Here is a 23,593-nt window from a genome sequence, read left to right on the forward strand (position 1 = left end):
CCCAAGGCCCACCCTGCCACACCCTGCACCACACCCTGCACCACACTAAGGCCCCCAAGGGACAATACAATCACCACCACCGGACAGGAGAGGAAAACACACACGCAGAGATCTTACCATCTTCAGTGAATTCTGAATTCATGTTATTTTTACCAAGGGGTAAATGTCTTGTGGAGTACTATTCAACTGTAGTGAAGATACTGGTGACGGCTATCACCTGGAGAGTTCACACAGGCAAGAACAGACTGTTCCCTCTAACACACCCGCCTAGGTCGTCCAGGAGGCAGCACCTCTCATTGTTCGAATCGACATTTCAAACTTTCAAGATGAAAAATTATTAGTAAAACATTATGGTAAGGGAAAACAGTTTATTGAGTAGTCTCGCACTGCCCACCATCTCCCTCCAAGAACACGTCTACTTCCAAATCCTCTGTTCAGGGTCTAAAGTGATCCCAGCTCCAACTCCAATCTTCACGCTCCTCACCTTCAACGGCACTACTTTTAAAAATAACACCCTTCCCCCCCCCCCCAATTTTATTAGGCCTATAATTAATGGGGAGTTCTGACAAGCCAAGGTTCTATGTTCATGGCTGTGTACAATTATTACTAATAAGCATATTTTTTCTTCGTGGATCTAATTGTTGTATAACAAGAACTTTTACAGATAATGTATGTCTAATTAATTATGATACTTTAAGAAACATGTTATGTGTAGAGTGTTAAAGTAGTGGACATTAACGACCCTTCCCCAAGCTGGAGAGGTTGTTCACCTGGAGAACGTATAACTTTTACTGTCAGAATCAGTGCAACAAAACATCTCAATTAATGTCATCACCCACAACTCACACCTGGAAAATATTAAGAGGGACTGAATCTAATGGACTCTGAAACGATTTCTTACAAGACCAGGAGGCATGACGGACTGTACAAATTAGCCCCATTCATAAATGGAACTTGATATACACCTCCAGAGGGTATATGATGATCTGGTGAACAGTTTAGTACACCACATCATCAACCAGGAGGCCTGGCCAAAAACCGGGACGCAGATACATTGATCCTGGGAACCGTCTCCATAACCTGCATAACCTTCCGTGCATAGCTCATCACCCCGCCACCAACACACCCACCACCTGCCTGCCTGCCTCCCGCCTCGCCCACCAAGCCATACAATAATGAGCAGCGCCGCCATGCAATTCGCACCTCGTGAAGCATAAAACTCATCTTGTAAACTGGAGACGTTAGCACAAAGTTAGTGGCACAATAAGAAGATTAACGTGTCAACCCTGGGTGATAGAAGGAAGAGAGGGACTATGTTCACCGACCACAGTATAGGGAGCACAATAGGCAAGGACAGCCAGTATAAACAGTAGGACGAGAACACATAAATGGAAGCTGGAAATACAAAGTAATTATCAGGCGAAAGCGTTAAGCCAGTATATAATTATATACTACAGGGGCTAAGGGAATGACGGAACGATGCCCAACCACTTGCACGACCGGGGACAAGGCCGGCGATGTACCAACTTTTAGTTGTTTTTTTATTATTATTATTTTCTACCACAGACGTGGCCACACATTTACAATGCTAACCAGCATATATACATTTTCTTCTGTCCTCCATGGTCAGGGTTAGAGATGTGTTAAACATATAGTTTAAGGGTTTATTGAACAATCAACCACAGGTGATTCGGTGCTTTTAAAATGCTAAGCTAAGCTACATACGTAAATACATAGATACACAGATTTATGTATGCCCAACTTTTAGTAAGTGGAATGCGCTGAAGTAATGTGTGGAAGGTCATGGAGAGTCAGTAGCCTGTAGTCACTATCACTGGTACACAACCCCCCACCAACCTCCAGCCTCCCACGCAACACACTACAATACGCACACAAATCATCACATATTACCTGGCGTCCTTCACACGGGTGGGGGGGGGGGAGGATAGCGGCGTCACAGTCGCATCACAATAATACCTTTATTTACTATTTACTCTCTCCGGAAACAAAATTATGGAGGCAGGCAGTACCGTAGTGGGGGAGGCCGTAGTACAGATGATAGAGCGACCCCCTCGTGTTCCTGGATCTGAAACTCGAGTCTCACCCGAGGAATCTGTGTCACTGTCTATGACATAAAGAGAGTTGTGGCCACAGTGGCCATCATGGCCGGCCACAGTGGCCATCATGGCCGGCCACAGTGGCCATCATGGCCGGCCACTATGAGGTGCTCACCGTTGGTGATGCCCAGCGCCAGCTCGCCAGGCACGCTCTTCCAAACACCAAGAGCCAGTGCCAACGCAGCAAGGCGGCCCTTCCCTCCCACGCCACCCACGCCCAGTAAGTCCTCTTCTCCTCTACACACTCGTAAAAAAAAATCAAAACTGAATAGAAAAAATAACAAATAATAAAATATTCCCCACCAAAATTAAATACCATAATACTGCTTTTAATTCTAACTTCGAGATTGTTTTTAAATACATGGATGGCGAAATACTAAAGAAATTGTTTACAACTTTTGTTAAGACCAAAGCTGGAATATGCAGGGGTTGTGTGGTGCCCATATCTTAAGAAGCACATCAACAAACTGGAAAAGGTGCAAAGACATGCTACTAAGTGGCTCCCAGAACTGAAGGGCAAGAGCTACGAGGAGAGAGGTTAGAGGCATTAAATATGCTGACACTGGAAGATAGAAGGAAAAGAGGTGATATGATCACTACGTACAAAATAGTAACAGGAATAGATCAAATTGATATGGAAAAATCCCCGAAACCTGGAACTTTAAGAACCAAAGGTCATAGATTTAAACTGACTAAACAAAGATACCGAAGAAATATAAGAAAATTCACTTTCGCAAACAGTGGTAGACGGTTGGAACAAGTCGAGTGAGAAGGTGGTGGAGGCCAAAACCGTCAGTAGTTTCAAAGCGTTATATGACAAAGAGTGCCTGGAAGACGGGACACCACGAGCGTAGCTCTCATCCTGTAACTACACTTGGGTAATCTCTTTCACTCACTCACTCACTCACTCACTCACAAATGAGCCACAGAGATTTTAGAAAGAACTTTTTTAGTGCTAGAGTGGTTGACAAATGGAATGCATTAGGAAGTGATGTGGTGGAGGCTGACTCCATACACAGTTTCAAGTGTAGATATGATAGAGCCCAATAGGCGCAGGAATCTGTACACCTGTTGATTGACGGTTGAGAGGCGGGACCAAAGAGCCAGAGCTCAACCCCCGCAAACACAACTAGGTGAGTACACACACACAGTCAGCCCGCAAGCAGGAACAAGCCCACATACAGACACGTGTCGACCACAAGCAGGCACCAAACAGCAACGCCTCTCAACTATGGCAATGTTGCCTTTACAATGGCCACAGTGTGGTGACACACTGCACCCCCCCCCCTGGTGTGTAATGTGACCATAACGTTACCCGATGAGCCGGGTACCATCATCACCTCTCGTATACCTTAGTTTTTACCATACCTGGAGCATACCTGGGGCCAGGCTCGACTTGTGATAACTTGGTCCACCAGGCTGTTGCTTGGAGCGACCCCCGAAGGCCCCCATATCCACTACAGCCTGGTCGGTCCGGTACTTTTTTGCAAGAACTTGCCTTATTGGTTCTTAAAAACGTCCACCTTTGTTCAGGCCATATTTATAATGCTTGCTGGGAGGGTAGTGAACAGCCGTGGACCCTGATGCTCAGTGTTCTGTGATTGTGCCTATGGCCAGGTAAGGCTTACCTTACCTTGGTGTCATTATATGGCACCTGTAGTCCTACATAAGAAGACTGAGGAGATAATTAAGCCCAAGGAAGATTTACCCAGGTGCTTTGAGCCTGTTAAGGAACTGTGGGGGAAATACTGCTTCCAGAGGTACCACATTCCTCCCACTAAATTTTTACAAAGCAGTTGTATAATGTTTTCTCTAATTTGTCGCATGCGTAGATTTGTGCTATCACACCACAAAATCTTACAGATTCGCCAAACAGGAAAAGTTAACAATTGACAAGAGTTTGACAAAACAAGACGAGAAAGATCAACGTCACAGAAGAAAGCGAGCAACAGGTGTTGGAGCCCCTCGGAGACATGGTGTAGTTGGGGCTCACCCCCCCCCCCCACCCCCACACCCCTCACCATTACACGGTAAACCAGCGCTGTGCACCTATTCACTTCCTGGAGATACCTACTAGCAGGCTCTTATTCTAACACATCCCTTCAAGTTGGCCCTTGATCATTGAAATTATAGTCCTTAATTAGTACATTTTCGTGGGTCAACAAGGAAGACTGCGTGAGGTGAGAAGAGCGCCAAAGCTCTCCAGTAAGGCCAGTGCCAGATTCACGAACGCACTTACTCAAGCACTTACGAACGTGTACATCTTTCCTCAATCTTTTGGCGGCTTTGGTTACATTTATTAAAACAGTTTACAAGCATGAAAACTTGCAAGTCAACTGTTGTTATTGTTATAAACAGCCTCCTGGTACTTCGGAGCTCATTAACTGTTTAATAATTGTAAATAAAGCCGCCAAAGATTGAGAAAAGATGTCCAGGTTCGTAAGTGCTTGCGTAACTTCTTCGTGAATCTGGCCCTTGGTGGGTGTGCTAAGGGTGTAGAGCGCCAGAGCTCTCCAGTAAGCCCAGGTGGGTGTGCTAAGGGTGTAGAGCACCAGAGCTCTCCAGTAAGGCCAGGTGGGTGTGCTAAGGGTGTAGAGCGCCAGAGCTTCTCCAGTAAGACCAGGTGGGTGTGCTAAGGGTGTAGAGCGCCAGAGCTCTCCAGTAAGACCAGGTGGGTGTGCTAAGGGTGTAGAGCGCCAGAGCTCTCCAGTAAGACCAGGTGGGTGTGCTAAGGGTGTAGAGCGCCAGAGCTCTCCAGTAAGACCAGGTGGGTGTGGTAAGGGTGTAGAGCGCCAGAGCTCTCCAGTAAGACCAGGTTGGTGTGGTAAGGGGTGTAGAGCGCCAGAGCTCTCCAGTAAGGCCAGGTGGGTGTGCTAAGGGTGTAGAGCGCCAGAGCTCTCCAGTAAGGCCAGGTGGGTGTGCTAAGGGTGTAGAGCTCCGCTCATCCAGCACATCATTTATATCAACCAATATTATCAAAGCTCTATAAGGCCATTCATATACCGGCACACGCCCTCAGCCCCCACAAGCTGGAGATGTATCCAGCTGTTCCTTACCAAGCCAAGACGGTGCACGCTAGCAGCTCTCTCCTTACACTCTTGGACTAGATTGTTCACAATGGTGGATAACACGCCACCGTCTCAGCCGGAAGCCAGACAAGTATGCTAAAAATAACAAGGGCAAGACGGAGGGTTGACAAGTGCACGTCAACCCTGGGAGGCGTGCACGGCCACCCTGGGAGGCGTGCACGTCAAACCCTGGGAGGAGCAGCGTGCACGGCCACCCTGGGAGGCGTGCACGCCCACCCTGGGAGGCGTGCACGTCAACCCTGGGAGGCGCCAGCGTGCACGTCAACCCTGGGAGGCGTGCACGTCAACCCTGAGAGGCGTGCACGTCAACCCTGGGAGGCGTGCACGTCAACCCTGGGAGGCGTGCACGTCAACCCTGAGAGGCGTGCACGTCAACCCTGGGAGGCGTGCACGTCAACCCTGGGAGGCGTGCACGTCAACCCTGGGAGGCGCCAGCGTGCACGTCAACCCTGGGAGGCGTGCACGTCAACCCTGAGAGGCGTGCACGTCAACCCTGGGAGGCGTGCACGTCAACCCTGGGAGGTGTGCACGCCCACAGCCCCACCCCGAGCATGTTACCTGCACCACCGGAACTAATAATGTTATCCAAGGTATAATTCTTCCATGCCTTGTGCTATATGGATCAGGCCGGGGGGGGGGGGGTGCAGACTGCCAGAGAACATAACGAGGCTGATCACACCTTAACCTCTAAGAGAGGAATGAATGAATAAATGAACTAAGAGGAGAAAGCACCAAGCCATTACGACTATATAGCACTTGGAAGGGATCAGGATAAGTATTTGGGATAAGACGGAGGGAAGGAATGGTGCCCAACCCCTTGGACGGTCGTGGGATTGAACGCCGACCTGCATGAAGTGAGACCGTGGTTCTATCGTCCAGCTCAAGTGGTTGGAGAGAAACTGTGTACTATACTGGAGGAGCGCACCAGTCTTGCACCCAGACACGAGTGTTGTCACGCCTTCCTATAGAAGTGGCCGAGTACAACCAGTGGTAAGTGTACAAAACTATCATCCGGATTTGGCCCTCACGGTATGTGGGCAGCTGTGGAGTGTCGCGGAGTCTGTGCTCAGTACTGGTGTATGGCGGCGCTCCTGCCATAAGCAGTTACCGCCTTACCTGTACACTAACCCGGGTCACTAACACCTCACCAACACCAACAGGTAACTATACCCTGGTAAGATGGTGCTTTTGTAACTACTCAAATATTACGTCCTTGTGTGACGATCGTACAAATATCATTTGTGATGGACAAATTGAAAGTAAAATTGGGTTAAATTCATTTTAAAGAGTCCGGAAAAATATAGGTAAAAAGCAACAAATTATTCCTATGCCCTAGTTTAGCACCTATGTACTATACTAGACCTCAGATGGCGTGTTAGGTTTAGGCTGGTTAAGTTAGGTTTAGTTAGCAACATAAAAAAAACTTCGTTTGTCCAAATTCAGTAACACAAAAGTCGAGGTGATGGAGCCCACTGGTCCATCACGTCGATATTTGTACGATGGGGTACATGGTTACTACAAGTACTTCATGTTAGGAGCTACACCACATGTACACCCAGGCCCTCACCCGCGTCGCAGCAAGCCCCACCGCACACTCATCTCGCTAAAGTTGTAATCTAACTCAATGATATAATTCTCCGAGCACAGTTGCATTTCCATCTCTGCCGGAGATACAGGTACCAAGGAACGCCTCTTCCCCCGACCACCTCCCCTGGCTCCCCACACCACACACACACACAGGCTCCCCCACACCACCAGTGTTGACAAGTGGTCCAGCCCACCTTTACCTACATCATCCCCAACATGTGCTGGAGACCTGCTAACAGTAGTCTGACCTTCCCTCCACAACGACGTCCGGCAGCTGGTATTCTCACCATTATTACACTACAACGGGCGTGACCACCTCCAGGCCTGTGTCACTGTATACGCTACCGCCGCCTCTACGGCCGCCGCCCTAATGACTACCTCTCAAGTCACAACCTTTACCCGAGTACATCCTAGAGTGTTATGGGAAACCAAGTTGGGTCTGGCACTACAGCAACCTGGTTGATACCTGGTTGATGGGGTTCTGGGAGTTCTTCTACTCCCCAAGCCCGGCCCGAGGCCAGGCTTGACTTGTGAGAGTTTGGTCCACCAGGCTGTTGCTTGGAGCGGCCCGCAGACCCACATACCCACCACAGCCCGGTTGGTTCGGCACTCCTTGGAGGAATAAATCTAGTTTCCTCTTGAAGATGTCCACGGTAGTTCCGGCAATATTTCTTATGCTCGCTGGGAGGGTGTTGAACAACCGCGGACCTCTGATGTTTATACAGTGTTCTCTGATTGTGCCTATGGCACCTCTGTTCTTCACTGGTTCTATTCTGCATTTTCTTCCATATCGTTCACTCCAGTACGTTGTTATTTTACTGTGTAGATTTGGTACTTGGCCCTCCAGTATCTTCCAGGTGTATATTATTTGATATCTCTCTCGTCTTCTTTCTAGTGAGTACATTTGGAGGGCTTTGAGACGATCCCAATAATTTAGGTGCTTTATTGCGTCTTGCGTTTTAATCTTAAGGTTATACACTTGTAGTGCCTTTGCGTTATCACATTCCATATATAAATTACAGGTTAATCAATTATACAACTGTTATTAGTTGCAGTTGTTTAAGTAGTTTGGAGGTAGTTTTTCGTTGTAGTAATAGTAGCAGTAGTTGTTTTGGTTGTAGGTGAAGTAGTAGTTGTAGCAGCAGACTTGCTTGTGATAGTAGTAGTTTTGATTGTAGTAGTAGTAGTAGTAATAGTAGTTCTTTTGTTTGTAGTAATTGTATCAGCAGCAGTTTCGGTTGTAGTGCTTGTTTTGGTAGTAGTGGTTGTTTTCGTTGTGGTAGTTTTGGTAGTAGTGATTGTTGCAATAGTGTACTAGTAGTTTAAGTAATGACGGCAGCAACACATTTTCATCGCCAACTGATTCACCGTCTAACACAAGGCAGCGTTCTGATGACACGTCTCCCCCCCCCCCCACAGTCAGGTCATAGTGTAGCCTGGTCGTAGGGTCAGGAATATCCCTTTAGCTATGTCGTAGGGTCAGGAATATCCCTTTAGCTATGTCGTAGGGTCAGGAATATCCCTTTAGCTATGTCGTAGGGTCAGGAATATCCCTTTAGCTATGTCGTAGGGTCATGAATATCCCTTTAGCTATGTCGTAGGGTCAGGAATATCCCTTTAGCTATGTCGTAGGGTCATGAATATCCCTTTAGCTATGTCGTAGGGTCATGAATATCCCTTTAGCTATGTCGTAGAGTCATGAATATCCGTCTGTGCCTGGTCGTAGTGACGGACTCCCCCCCCCCCCCAAGTGGACCAGCACTGACCCTCCGGCGGCTGGGAAGACTGAGAAGTGCCTGCCGTTGACCGAGTGACTTGGGATCAGCCGGCCTCTAACACCCCCATACTTACTCCATTAAAAAGCATACTTCTCCATCGATCACAACACCGCAAATTTCCCGCGAGAGACCATGACTGTAGTGTGCTGCCAATCACAGCCTTCCATTAGTAGAACTGGGTCAACATCGCTCCAACTGCCAACGATCATAATGCCAAAATGTTAACCAAACCAACTTGGATATAAGTTCATCTTGGTATAAATGGATATAAATTGGACATAAATTCACCTCAGCACGCAGTAAATGTAACTAGTGCTATAACTACCCGTAGTGTTACGGCTTCATTATTTTATCATCATGCATCACGTTCTTGTGAGTCTATTGTCTAGTGTTTAATAATTAAATACGCCTATCACAGTTGGTTCCCATGGACAGGGGGAAGGAGCATCAGTAGTATTAGCAGCAGCAACAGGAGCAACAATCTGGGCAACTATCGGAGCAGCAGGAACTGGACCAGCAGGAACTGGACCAGCAACACGAACAGCAGCAGGATCAGCAGGAGCAGCAAAATTAACAATATAAGCACAAGAACTAACCACTACATCATCGCCGAGATTAAAAGACCACCATTATAAGTAAGGCATCACCACCATCACCAAAAGTAACTGTAGTAACAGACCTACCACAACCATAACAAACCAAACGAGCTTCAGTCGAGGCGTGCCCTTGCCTCCATCCCTAGGTGTTTACCCAGGTCTTGGACCAGCTGCCTACCCGACCACCCACACCCCTACCCAACTCAACTGCTTAATAATGTTGCACGCCAGATTGGCAGTTTTACATCCAACCAACCACTCGTGCACATTTCATGCAGGTCGGCGTTCAATCCCCGACCGTCCAAGTGGTTGGGGGCCATTCCCCCCCCCCCCCTGTTTCATCCCAAATCCTTATCCTGACCCCTTCCAAGTGCTATAAAGTCGTAATGGCTTGGCGCTTTCTCCTGCTAATTAAAAAATCCTCGTGCAAGTTAAACCCAGCCTTAACAATTTGAGGGCAGATTGCCTGCGGTCGAACACGGGCGAGAATACAAATGGAAGACTTTTAAGGACAGGGAACCAATATTACAAATGTCACATTAGTATTAAACGTATGTTGTGTTGTAAAGAGGTGAGGGTGTGTGTGAAGCAGAGGCATGGCATAATCGCATCAGTGAATTGGGAACTTGTAAAGGAGTAACGGGGCGTGGCGAGGTGAGCACCCAGCTGAGGGCTGAGACAACACAGGTGAACCCAAACAAAGGCATCCAGGTGCCTGCTGCCCACTGTCTTCCGCTCCCACAACAAAAGGAAGCTTACACCTGCACCCCGCGCAACACACACAGCTTACTGCTACACCATAATTGTGTATTAGAACAGCAACACTTAAGAGACTAGTGACAGGAAACCAGCACCCGTGCTGCAAGTATTCAGGTGCCGAGAGTCGGTTTAGAGCTGGTATCGGTACTATTCTCACCTTCCACCACTGACTCTTGTAACACCACTCAGTGTAGGTGTTGTCATCGGACAGATGTATCCAGAGCAGCATCCTTTTCGTCTTCTCCAACTGCCAGCGCTCACGGTCCTCTGGGGCCTTGCTGCGCCTCATCTTGGCCAGCTGCTCCCATAGCAGACAATCACTATCTTTGTAGGATTCCATGCGAGAGGCCGGCAGCTTGCCGCTAGATAACACACTCCCCACGTACTCCCCAATGTCCCACTGTTTCTCTGCCCTGTCCTGATACTCGGAACCAGACTTGTCTTCGGCAAAGATGACGCTCTCTAAGTCTGACCAAGTGGCACTCAAATCGGCCAATTGTTTTCGCATATCAAATCGTACAGAACGTTTAGGGAAATCACCACTCTGCAGCATGGGTTCATTGGTGGGACTGGGGGAGACAGAGGCACTGACCTGAGCAACAGGTGTGGGCACGGAGTCCGGACCTCCTGGGTCCGAGTACAGGTTCTTGTTCTTGGAGATGTGTTCGTGGACAAACTTAGCCAAGTCGGCTAAATCAAAGCTGTAGTCCTCCTCTTGGGCTAGTTGGTGGTCCATGAGGTGATCAAAGGCCAAGATAGAGTGGTTGAAGTTTTCTCTTGGTAGCGTGGAGGCTGGTGTGTAGTCCGGTGTTGGCACCCAAACATGCTCAACGCCTCCGTCTGCTCTTGTTAACCTTATTACCTCTCTCTCCTTTTCGTTTTTTTCTTGTTTCTCATCCTTCGTATCTTTTGTGACATCGCCCTTTCCTGGAAAGAACTTTCCACATTCATCTGTTCCTCCAGCCTCACTCTTACTCATCACAGTCTCAATGCTCTGGCGACGTCTCTTGTGCAGAGAGCCAAATATCTTGTTCATGTGAGGAGCCAGCTGCTCCCGCTTCAGTGCCACGGAATTGGAGTCACTGGAAATGGTGGCTATCAGAGGCACCTTGCTGATGACTGTGCCCTTAACCTCGGATAACTTCTCGGTAGTGGCATCTTCAGAACCTTCACTCTCATCATCAGGGTTAAACTTATGTTTCAATTTAAGCTTCAGTTCACGAATCATCATATCATTATTATTCCCCAAGATTGACACCCCTAGTTTTTGCACTCTCTTGATCTTGGCCGTCGATGTACCCTCCATTACTTCATCTTCAGTGTTCTCAGTCTTTCTCTGGGATGTGAAAGAATCTGCAGAAGACTCCTCTTTTGCTGAAACTTCCTCTTGAGGATCAATTTTCAATTGCTCCCGGGTAACCTGAAAAATTTCCTCACGAATCTCATTATGTGTGCCATAGATCTCGCTATCATTCTCATATGAGTGGACTTCCCGTGACTCAGTGGAAGAAACAGTATTATGGAAATAGAGACGATCCTCCTCGTGTACTGTGGTAGGCAGTAGGCTACTATGGAAGGTCAGGTTCTGGTGGCTATCATCAAGCTCTTGAGGCAATACCTTACGCTCCAGGGTGCCTTTAAACATTTCTTCTGTAAGTTCCACTACCCTGCCTTTACGGATAATGACAGGCGGATCAACCGCGCTATCGCTGTTGCTTCTACTAACGAAAGCGCCGTTCATAGAGTGGAAGAGGCGAGAGTTTCGCACACCATATATGGGTTCCCCGTGACGTGAACCGTAAAGCTGTAGCTCGCCATCGTCCAATGTTCCTTCTGTGACGGGTGACTTGATGGACACTGTGGAAGATATGCATGAACGGGAGGCAAGGGACTCAATGCTTTGGTACACATGGTGCTTCAGCAGCACCACTGACGGATTATTTTGGCTACGCTGTACAAGGCTTCCACTAGAATCACACACGTCATACATGTCCTCCTCTGTCTCCTGGTAATCCTGTGTTGTGGTACTTGCACTTCCACCTCCATCACCCCCCTCATGGTCACTTGGGGCTCTAAACTGACGTCGCTGGTAGGCACGAAAAAGCTGCCGACCATCTATCTCTTCGTCGGTGTAATCAATGGGACTGGTCACACTCACATGTGCCAATTGGAGGTCAGTCAGTGAAGGGGGTGATGATACTGGGTTTCCAATATTATGAACATCTGTTACAGCTTCTGTAACAGATGCCTGAAGAGACGTCCCTCCCTCAGGAGACCCTTCAGCTTGTGTGTGTTCGACTTTGTCAATGCTTTGGTAAAGGTGTTTCCTGCGCATATTTCCAACTACCCGCGGGCCAAGAGTCACCGAGCCCACTTCAGCCTGGGCCTCCAGAGTGACAGCATATCTCTGCATGGCCGCTTTCTCCTCTTCAACAGCCTCCATGTAGTCCCACGATGTGTCCGAGTCTAGGTATGGCTGCGTGCTCAGACTTACAGACTTGTTTTCAATCAGTTCGCTAGTGTCGGATTCATTGCCTTGATTTACAACAAACTTGTGCTGAAATGAATTCTTTTTCTTCTTTTTGTCGTCGAGGTCAGTGGCGTCGCCCATCTCCGTTAGGTTGCCTTTGAAGATTACGCTCTCTTGACTGGTTACGCTGTCCGTCTCGGAGTCGACTGTATCGTGGCTGGTTGTGGTGCCGCCATGGTACAGTGCTTCGTTGTGATCTGGGTGATAATCGTACATCGAGTCTTCTTCGCTGGGCAACCTCTTGCCGGACAGCCTGTGAAAATCCATCTGGAATGACTCGTACCCATTCACGTCTTTCTGAGACTGCTGCGAGTCCAGTCCTCGCTGCAGCTCCATCACCACGGGTACTTTGAGTGACTCTTTTGGGGTATCTTTTCCAGATACCACGAAATTGGGATTTTCTTGATTGCAGAGAAGAATTGGAGATTTTATATTTTCCTTGGAACCAAACCTTATAAACCCCAAACCCATCAAGCCATTGTATATCTTCTGTTTAAGAGGCAGCTTGGTTTGTTCTTTGTTTGACTGAGAGCGTCCCTGATGATTTTGGTTACCAGCACTCCAAGGCCATGGGTGTTGCTTTAGGTTGAGTGGGTTCTCTTTCGATATGTTTTGAATATCATTTACTGGATGTTCCTGCAATTCGTCGTCTGTGTCATAGATGGGTAATTCTTGCTCACTCTCAGCTATTGGTGTTGAAGGAGCTGGTGTAGGAATGGGCGTTTCCTCGTCGTCGTCATTATCTCCCTCCTCCTCCTCCTCCTCCTCTTTTAATTCACAGTTCAGTTTTTCCCCTTCTAGTTGAAGAGCATCATCAAAAAACTTCATGGCACTCAGGGCAGGATCATCAGTATCATAGTTCTGCTCAAGGGCTTTGTCCAGTAGGCTGTCAGTGCTAATGGTGTTGCTCAGTGCACTAGACACAGTTCCTTCATCCGATGCCTCTTGAATGGCTGGAACCTTGGGCTCAAAAATAAGTGAGTCAATGCTACCGAATGTATCATAATCAGTGTTTTCCTTGCTTCCCAGTTTTGAACTCTTGGCGCTTTCTTCCATAGGGACATAGATATGACCCAGGTTGATGTTGCTCAGAGTTTCCCAGTCCTGTGCCATAGCCTCCTTCAGCCGCTCACGAATCTCATGATTTCTCTCTTCTTCATCCTCAAAGTTGTCAAGATCAAGATGGTGCTTTATGTGCTCAGTGATGGCTTGTACCACTTTAATTCTTGTTGTGGTATTAATCTGATTTTGCCCATCAAGTATTTCACGCACACGCCGCTGCAACTCCAGGTCACCACCGCCTCCAGTTTTCTGGCGAGCTTTACTGATAGACGCCAATGTGTTGGAGCCTGCCCGTAGAGAAGCGCGAGCCACACGTGCCAGGGATTCATATACATCTTCACTCTCACTAAGACTCCATGCATCGATAGGAAGATATTTACCTCTGCCCTCGGAGGGTTGGTGCTCCTTCACTTGTGCCAGTTTTTGGAGGCGTTTTTTCTGCTCTTCTAAAGTGCGACTGACGAGATAATCTCGTCGTCTCACAACACTCGGCCCCTTAATAGGCTCATAGATTTTCTCAAACTCTCCGTTGGACCAGGAATCTTGGGAGAGAAGAGATTGATCTCCAGGTGAGGAGGGCCTATGGGGACTGATGTGCTCTTTATGTCTTTTGTCTCCAGTCTGCTTGGCGCCGCACTGGCACTCGGCCTCAGAAGCAGAGATGTTGTCGGTGCCACACTGCTCGCAAGAAACACAAGAACACACGTCCCAGTTGGAGTCGGCTGTGTTAGCTGGTGAGAGGCCACGCTCATCTTCACTCTCACACATCTCTTTCAGGCGAGTCAAGATCTCAGACCGCGATAAGTAGTTGTCTTTGTTACTATTTTGATGCATAATCTCCCTAGTCGTGGTGACCTCCGGGCGGGTGGTATACGTTGGGTCCACTTTAGACAATATCTCTGAACGGGAGATATAGACGGGATCATCGTGCTGACCTGGCACCGACCTCCAGGACTGGTTGTCCTCATCCATCAATAATTTGTTGTGTCTGGCCAGAGAGTTCTGCAGATTATGAATGTTTTTGTACAGTTCAGACCGGGTCACATAATCAGTCTCCCCAAACTCTGTGTCAGTGTCACTGTGCAAGGTCTGGCAATCTGGATGCTGGACGGAATGAATCTCTGCTACCACTTGATGCTGGTGTGAGGTGGTCGGCTGCTTGGCACATTTGACCTTGTTGTAGCTCTGTGTGAAGTGTACTGGATGTTCTCGCAAGTGGTCAATCTCTTTGAGAATTTCCTTCCTGCTCATGTGTTTCATCTGCAACCTCATCCTTTCACTGTTGATGTTGTACAGTAACTCCTCCTTGGTCATCTTTTGCCAGGCCTCCCTGCGAACCCTGTATGGGATAGGCTCGTATATCTTGGCGAAGTTCTCTTCAAGGTCAGTCCAGGAGTCTGCATCTGAGTGGTCAAAGTGATTGTGTGTGACCTCTTCAGCTTCATGGCGCATCACTCTCCTCATCATCAGTTTACGGGATTCATAAACACTTTCCGCCTCAGACTCTGAGTGGTGTTCATTAGTGAAGGCATCCTTAGCCTCAGAACTCCAACCTGCCTGCTCTCGAGATGAGCTTGCCACCTCCCGTGTCTCATCTCCCTCCTCTACAGTGATCTTCGTGTCATGAACAGCATCCTCCTGGTGTGTCGGCAGTGTGATTGGCATGCGACAGTTTGGTATGGCACTTTCGGACTGAGCAGGAGTTGTGTCATTACCCTTATCATCACCTTCCTCCTCATCCTTCAATTTAGAGTTGGCCTCCAGCTCGGCTATCTTCTTCCTCACGCTACCCCGGAAGGCCCGCATCTTTATGGCCGAGGTGAATTTACACACCCCTGATATATCTTTGCCCTGGCTAACTTGTTCTCTGGCTGGAGGACTCGTCGGCCTTTTAAACCCTGCCGAGGAAGAACTCACGGTCCCCCTCGAAGGACTCTTCCTTAAGAAGTCTCGCATTATAAACGAATCAATCTCAATAGCTTATATGTAACAATCACACAAACACACACCCCTCCTTTGTTTCATGTTGTCACAGATTACACCACTCAGAAACACTATCACCACTTCCAAGTTAGCAGCAGTTAATGACACAGACTTCAGAAGGCAGGAAAAGATTCCAAGTAATTCCTTGTAGGCTCTAGGCGTGCTTTAAACAGATGTGTACACTTTTTGTCGGCTTCACTGTACATTTATCACAGCCAGGGGAGTACGTATGTACACATAACTGAGGAGGTGTGTCACTATATACAAGTGTGGGTGTGAGGGCCGGCACCAGCGCCGGCAGGCTAAGGGGGAGGGGCCCACCAGGGCGGGAGCAGTGTTCCCCTAGACACGGTAGCGGTAACACGCGCGCGCCACGCTCACCGCCCTCATACTGAGCTGTCTACCTCGTCTCCACCCAGGCCGCCCCGCCCAACATCTCACCCCCCGACACCCACCCAATCCCCGACCACGTTATATGTGAACCCTGTGGAACACTTTTCTTGTAATTTACTGATCCAGCACTTGAGAGTGAGCTTGCATCATGACTAAGTCAAACCATCGATTTATTGGTCCGTTAATATAACTAACATTCCCCCACGAACATAGGAAACTCACCCCACACACACGTTGGTACGACACCCCTATCCAACCCCCCAGTCCCCCAAGCTATATAAACTGGTACATTTATATAGCCAGGCTATAAGTGAACCCATCCACCTTGCGGCCCACCAGACGCCTCAGGGTGGGCGTTGAGCGAGGACACCTGCTCGCGCTACCCGCTATACGATAAACGTTAGCAATATAATTACCACTAGAGAAATCACTGACACAGTTGCTTCCCACCCTCGAGAAATCTTGGCGGGAGAAACTTGCCGACGCAGGAACACCACATTAAACACTGATGGCAACTCTTTAATGGCAGCTATACTCACCCACACCACAAAAATATCTATGGACAGTTGGACGCTCATGCATGCATCACGTTACTTACTCATTTCGGGACCAATTTAAATTGGAAGCATAAAATCCTATTAACCCTCGCTCTGCCCTGTTTATTTCCTGTTAACTTCACCTAGTCATTCCTGCTTGTCTTATCTGGGGATTAATTTCTGCATGAAGGCCCTTCAGGTAGGAGTGAAGTACACAGTAAGGTGTAAGAGCGGAGGTGACAGCCACACAAGCACGCCACCATAAACACGGCAGTACAACAGGTTATCTTGCGATGATTTCGGGGCTTTTTAGTGTCCCCGCGGCCCGGTCCTCGACCAGGCCTCCACCCCCAGGAAGCAGCCCGTGACAGTTGACTAACACCCAGGTACCTAGTTTACTGCTAGGTAACAGGGGCATAGGGTGAAAGAAACTCTGCCCAATGTTTCTCGCCGGCGCCTGGGATCGAACCCAGCGCCACAGGATCACAAGTCCAGCGTGCTGTCCGCTCGGCCGACCGGCCCGACCGGCTCCCAGGTAGGTCAGGAGTGGGCAAGTTCCAGCAGGGAGCGCAAAGGGGGGGGGGCACAGTCCCCCCACCTCAGGCCCAGAGGGGGCCCCACAGCTGAGTGGACAACACTTCGGTTTCGTAGTCCTGGATTTTCGGGTTCGATCCCCGGGGTAGGCGGAAACAAAATGGGCAGTTTTCACCCTGTTCACCTAGCAGTAAATAGGTACCTGGGAGTTAGACAGCTGCTACGGACTGCTTCCTGGGGGGGGGGTAACAAAAAGGAGGCCTGGTCGAGGACCGGGCCGCGGGGACGCTAAGCCCCGAAATCATCTCAAGATAACCCCAACACTCCTGCCACACCTCCGCTACATCTCCCTCTCCCCATACTTTACCTGTAGTCAATTCCGACAGTACTCATAACTGTCAAGGCCCGGACGGGGGCTAGGGTTGACTAGTAATAATTTAATCGGTAAGGTCCCAAATCTACACAGTAAAATAACAACGTCAGTACTGGAGTGAACGACATGGAAGAAAATGCAGAATAGAACCAGTGAAGAGCAGAGGTGCCATAGGCACAATCAGAGAACACTGTATAAACATCAGAGGTCCGGGGTTGTTCAACGTCCTCCCAGCAAGCATAAGAAATATTGCCGGAACAACTGTGGACATTTTCAAGAGGAAACTAGATTGTTTCCTTCAATGAGTGCCGGACCAACCGGGCTGTGGTGGGTATGTGGGCCTGCGGGCCGCTCCAAGCAACAGCCTGGTGGACCAAACTCTCACAAGTCAAGTAGTAGGGGAGTAGAAGAACTCCCAGAACCCCATCAACCAGGTAAGGATGTTGCTTGCACCGACCTGCAGACCCACATATGCTTTACAATCAGGCTGATTGCCCATTTTTGTAGGAATTCGTTCAATTTTGTTCATTTCTACTTGTGTTCCGATCATATTTCTTTTACTTAGATGCAGAAAGACTAAGAGACGTGGATCTCTGATATTCTTCATAGTGTTATCTGATTGTGCCTATTTATCTGATTATCACATTTTTCGCTCCAGTAGATTACTTTATTGTATAGGCTTGAAACCTGGCCTTCCAGTATCTTCACGAATATACCAAGTGATACCTCTCTGTTCTCCTTTCCAAAGAGAACATTTTGAGTGTTCTGAGACAACCCCAGCATAATTTAGGTGCTGCATTGCGTGTCTGCATACAGTACATGATCTATGAATTTGAAAACACGGAGCACTATGGTGGCATCTCCGTTTGAAAGTTGTCATAACCCACCTTATCATTTCCCTGGCTGGTGCTACCTTTGTTTAGACTCTCAAAACGTTCCCACATTAACACCCAGAACATTTACATATCATTTCCTTCTATGACACCTGCTTCTCTTATTATACGCTTCGTTATACGCTTGTTATACGTTATCCTGATACGCTTCTCCCCGTCCCAGCCTCGACTCTTCCTCTAACCTGCCAAAGGTAATATATAAATCAGAATGGAGAAATGTCAAAAGGTGAGTCCGGCAAGAGTGGGTGCTAGGCCCAGTGCAAGTCTTATTACAAGGGAGACAGATGACGTATTGACCACTCTTGTATCACTATTGGCAGATGATGTAGAGTGCACGTGGAGAAGACCAGGACGTGGACAGCAGGCCACCAACACAACACTTGCACAATAACGAGAGTGCGGGAGGACAAATGGTTACTGGATTCAGTACACAGTAATACAAAGTGGTGAGAATACGATTATGTGATATTGAACCTGAGGAACAATGCATACGGGGTCAATAGCCATGAGCCTATCATGGGAAGCCTACAGTCAACAGCACAAGGAAAGTTGTCTCGCGTCGTCATAACCTTCAGGAACCAAGACACCATCACTTGGACACACTATATACAACTTATAACCCAGCTGCTATAAAGTATCAAGCACCAACTTCCAGTCAACACTTCAATAAAGATAAAAGCACATTGGTTACGTACAATTGGCTAGTCCCCGAATTGAAAGATTTTAGGTATAAGAACATATTGGCGGAGCTGAATCTTTTGTCAATTTAAGAAAGGAAACCGGTGAGACATGATCCTGACATACAAAATAATTAAGGGTATCGACATAGCAGCCACGGGCAAATTATAAGTCGAGCAACAATAACAGAATATACAAAGAGTGAAAGTTATAGAGGCAGACGAGCCACAGGGATGAAGATCATCTTGAAGATGAGGACAGTCGAGGTGACTGACTACGAGGAGAAACTGTACACGCCACATTACCCATAGTTTAACATGTATGTAGGACATGGTCCACAGCGCCGCCACCTTCACCTACCACCACCCCTCCTCCTCCTCTCCCAACACTTGACGCAACTTACCAAACCTCTCCGACGGCTGCTTTCTCCTCGGAGTTTTTTTTATAACGTCACGCATTAATAACCGCAGAGAAACTCAGTTAGCCAAAATAACCGTCGTGGTGACAAGAGCGGAGACGTGTTCCGTCGCTCTCCTCCGTCCTCCTAAGGTTTCCCAACGTCTAGAAAACGGTCAGTTTAAAGTGTCCTCTCCTAACCTACTAGAGGACTCAACACAGAAAACGGAACAGTACGTCACTTTCGCCAGCCGCTTCTATTTTCTAGTACGACAGTTTTTGGTCGTATGTTACGCATATGAGCGAAAAGCGACGTTCTTTATAGGAGGACAAGTTGGACGAGCACTCTCCAACACCAGCAGTCAACCCCGCCTCCGCACTCGATTGATCGATTAAGATTTATGCCACCCAAGAGAATCCGCACTCTCACTCTCCCTCTCCTTGCTTATATATGCACTCCTGCTGCCTTTTCTCCAGGTTACCATCAGATACTTCAGAGAACCAATGACACCAGCAGCCTGCTTTCTGACCAGGCCTCCAGTCTGATGGTCTGACCAATCATACTATCAGCCGCTGCTGTGCGTAGCTTGACGAATGTATCGCAGCTCCACTCATTCATTAGGTGACCTATGCAAGTCGTCCAATAAGGTTTCTAAAGGTTACTGCTAGGCTTAGGCTCGGCAGCAATCACCTTTGGGCGGTGAACGGCGCACCAAGTGTGCAGGTTCGAATCCTCCTCATGGCTCCTACGGATTTTCTCACCAATACATCACGTTAATGTGATTTCATTGTGCTTTACATCTGGGAGTTTGCACCACCTGCTGCCGTAGACAAGTGTAAACTTTGTCAGCACAACTTGACAGACTTTGCCACACTATATATCCCAAGTCCTATTGTTAACTTCTCCACTTGTATTTTACTTGACACATTACATTACCCTGTATACAACAGGGTAACACTACAACAGGAGTGTACAACACTATCAACAACAGCAACATTTACACATAATGGCAACACTCAATACTTTGACTAACTTCACATTTTAATACAAAAAAATGTTTGTCTGGGGCTGAGCTGCTCAGTTGTACACTCCCTCTCGTCCTTCCCCTAACACACAGCATGTCTACCGCAGCCCACCAAACCGTCAACATTGTGGGCGTTCAGGGAAAATTAATGCACAGTAAAAATATCGTTTCTTAAGCATCTGGTCTCGAGAAACTAGGTTAGGCAAAACTTTTATTTTTTTACTTGGATTGTGTTCTGTGAGTAGTTCTACTCCCCAAGCGAGACACGGGGCCAAGCTTGACTGGGAGAGCTTGGTCCACCAGCTTGGAGTGGCCCGGAGGCCCACATATCCACCACAGCCCGGTTGGTCCGGCATTTCTTGCAGAAAACCGTCCAGTTTTTTCTTAAAGACTTCCGCCTTTATTCGAGCAATATCTCTTCTACTTGCTGGGAAGACATTGAACAACCGCGGACCTCTGATGTTAAGACAGTGTTCTGTGGTTGAGTCTATGGCAACTCAACGAGTGTCTAATCTTTAAAAATGTGTATTACACCCATTATCATACGGTATTACGAGTTGGCAACAAGGATAAACAATAATATAATTAAAATGTACGAGTTTAATCTTCAGTTATAATGCGATAGGTATAGTAAAGAGTGCAGGGCGGGGCCCGATTATTAGCTAATAAATCAGCCAACAATGAACTGAATTACACGAGCAGCCTTTCCCGCTGTCCCGCTCAGTGTTGAAAAACCTGTCAGTATTGTGTGATTATGTTTTTACTCTTCACATTGTATTTTATTAAGCCTAAATATAGCAGTCAGTTTAAAGGTGAAGGTTAGACCTTTGGTGGGAGGGGGGGGGGGGGGAGAGTGGTTGGTGGGAGGGGGGGGAGAGTGGTGGGTGGGAGGGGGGGGGAGAGTGGTGGGTGGGAGGGGGGGGGGGGAAGAGTGGTTGGTGGGTGGGAGGGGGGGGGAAGAGTGGTTGGTGGGAGGGGGGGGGGGGAGAGTGGTGGGTGGGAGGGGGGGGGGGAAGAGTGGTTGGTGGGTGGGAGGGGGGGGGGGGAAGAGTGGTTGGTGGGTGGGAGGGGGGGGGAAGAGTGGTTGGTGGGTGGGAGGGGGGGGGAAGAGTGGTTGGTGGGTGGGAGGGGGGGGGAAGAGTGGTTGGTGGGTGGGAGGGGGGGGGGGGGAGAGTGGTGGGTGGGAGGGGGGGAGAGTGGTGGGTGGGAGGGGGGGAGAGTGGTGGGTGGGAGGGGGGGAGAGAGTGGTGGGTGGGAGGGGGGGAGAGAGTGGTGGGTGGGAGGGGGGGGGGAGAGTGGTGGGTGGGAGGGGGGGAGAGTGGTGGGTGGGAGGGGGGGGGAGAGTGGTGGGTGGGAGGGGGGGGGGAGAGTGGTGGGTGGGAGGGGGGGGGGGGAAGAGTGGTTGGTGGGAGGGGGGGGGGAAGAGTGGTTGGTGGGAGGGGGGGGGGAGAGTGGTTGGTGGGAGGGGGGGGGGAAGAGTGGTTGGTGGGAGGGGGGGGGGAAGAGTGGTTGGTGGGAGGGGGGGGGAAGAGTGGTTGGTGGGAGGGGGGGGGGAAGAGTGGTTGGTGGGAGGGGGGGGGAAGAGTGGTTGGTGGGAGGGGGGGGGAAGAGTGGTTGGTGGGAGGGGGGGGAGAGTGGTTGGTGGGAGGGGGGGGGAGAGTGGTTGGTGGGAGGGGGGGGGGAGAGTGGTGGGTGGGAGGGGGGGGGAGAGTGGTAGGTGGGAGGGGGGGGGGAGAGTGGTGGGTGGGAGGGGGGCCTCCACCCCCAGGAAGCAGCCCGTGACAGCTGACTAACTCCCAGGTACCTATTTACTGCTAGGTAACAGGGGAGAGTGTAGGTAGTGGGGAGCGCCCAGTCCGTCCAACATTTCCCACTCCAGCCTCCCCATCCCCCCAACACCCCTCACCCCACCCAAGACACTATGCCACCACTACCAAACCACTACCAAACCTCTAACATTGCCGTAAGTAACCAAACATTATTCATACATTTAAATGGAAAGAGTGTCTTGTGGGGGGAAGCCATGCGTGGGAGCGCCTGGAGCAGCTTTCTCTCCCAGACACCCACATTTACCGCCCCACCTCAAACTTCACACCTTTTAACTCCTTTATTATAATACTGCGCGACAGGTGCAATAATTTCACCGTGATGATGAAGTTACAGCCCCGCTCCTGTGCCAGGTAAGTCCACTACGGGCTCACCATAGCCCGTGCTACTTGGAACTTTTTCACTTAGAAAATGTATATATTCTGATTAGCATTGTAAATGTCTGGCCACGTCTGTGGTAGAAAATAATAATAATAAAAAAAAAAAAAATCCATCCTATCATTTTTCTGGCTGACGCAGTATTTGCTTGGTTATGCTCCCTAAACGTTAAATCGTCGGACATTATTATTCCCAATTCCTTGACATGCTGATTTCCTACTATGAACAGATTCGATTGTGTTTTGTACCCTGTATTATGTTTCAGCTCTTCATTTTTGCCGTACCTGAGTACCTAGAATTTATCACTGTTAAACATGTTATTTTCTGCTGCCCAATCGAAAACTTTGTTGATATCTGCTTGTAATTTTTCAATGTCTTCAGCAGAGGTAATTTTCATGCTGATTTTTGTGTCATCTGCAAAGGATGACACGAAGCTGTGACTTGTATTTTTGTCACAGCTGATATGAGAATAAGGAACAGCAGCGGTGCAAGGACTGTACCTTGAGGTACAGAGCTTTTAACTGCACTTGGACTCGATTTTATTTAATTGACTGTTACTCTTTGTGTTCAAAAAATTGAGTATCCAGCGTCCTACTTTACCAATTATTCCCATTGACCTCATTTTGTGTGCTATCACCCCATGGTCACATTTGTCGAACGCCTTTGCAAAGTCTGTGTATACAACATCTGCATTTTGCTTTTCTTCTAGGGCTTCTGTGATTTTGTCATAGTGGTTGAGTAACTGTGACAGACAGGATCTTCCCGCTCTAAATCCATGTTGTCCTGGGTTGTGTAGCTCATTATTTTCCGTAAAACTAGAAAGTTGATTTTTAACTACTCTTTCAAAAACTTTTGTGTGTGATGTTAGTGCAACTGGCCTATAATTTTTTGCCAAGGCTTTACTGCCCCCCTTGTGCAGAGGAGCTATATCTCCAGATTTAAGTGCTGCTGGTATCTCCCCTGTATCCAGGCTCTTTCTCCGTATTACGCTGAGTGCTCTCGCTACTAGTACTTTACATTTATTTATGAATATTGAATTCCACGAGTCAGGCCCAGGAG

The 23,593-nt window shown here is 48.5% G+C and overlaps 1 protein-coding gene across 1 annotated transcript in view; it reads right to left on the reverse strand.

Moving 5' to 3' along the window:
* Positions 1 to 15,575, reverse strand: part of Patronin (calmodulin-regulated spectrin-associated protein patronin) — a 195,599-nt gene extending 180,024 nt beyond the window's left edge. The window contains exon 1 of the mRNA XM_069329901.1: positions 10,789 to 15,575. Within this exon, the coding sequence (XP_069186002.1) occupies positions 10,789 to 15,474 (4,686 nt within the window). The 5' untranslated portion in view covers positions 15,475 to 15,575. The remainder of the gene's footprint in view (positions 1 to 10,788) is intronic.
* Positions 15,576 to 23,593: the final 8,018 nt, after the last annotated feature.

Source organism: Procambarus clarkii, chromosome 23 (assembly GCF_040958095.1).
Source record: "Procambarus clarkii isolate CNS0578487 chromosome 23, FALCON_Pclarkii_2.0, whole genome shotgun sequence".
NCBI classification, from domain to species: Eukaryota; Metazoa; Arthropoda; class Malacostraca; order Decapoda; family Cambaridae; genus Procambarus; species Procambarus clarkii.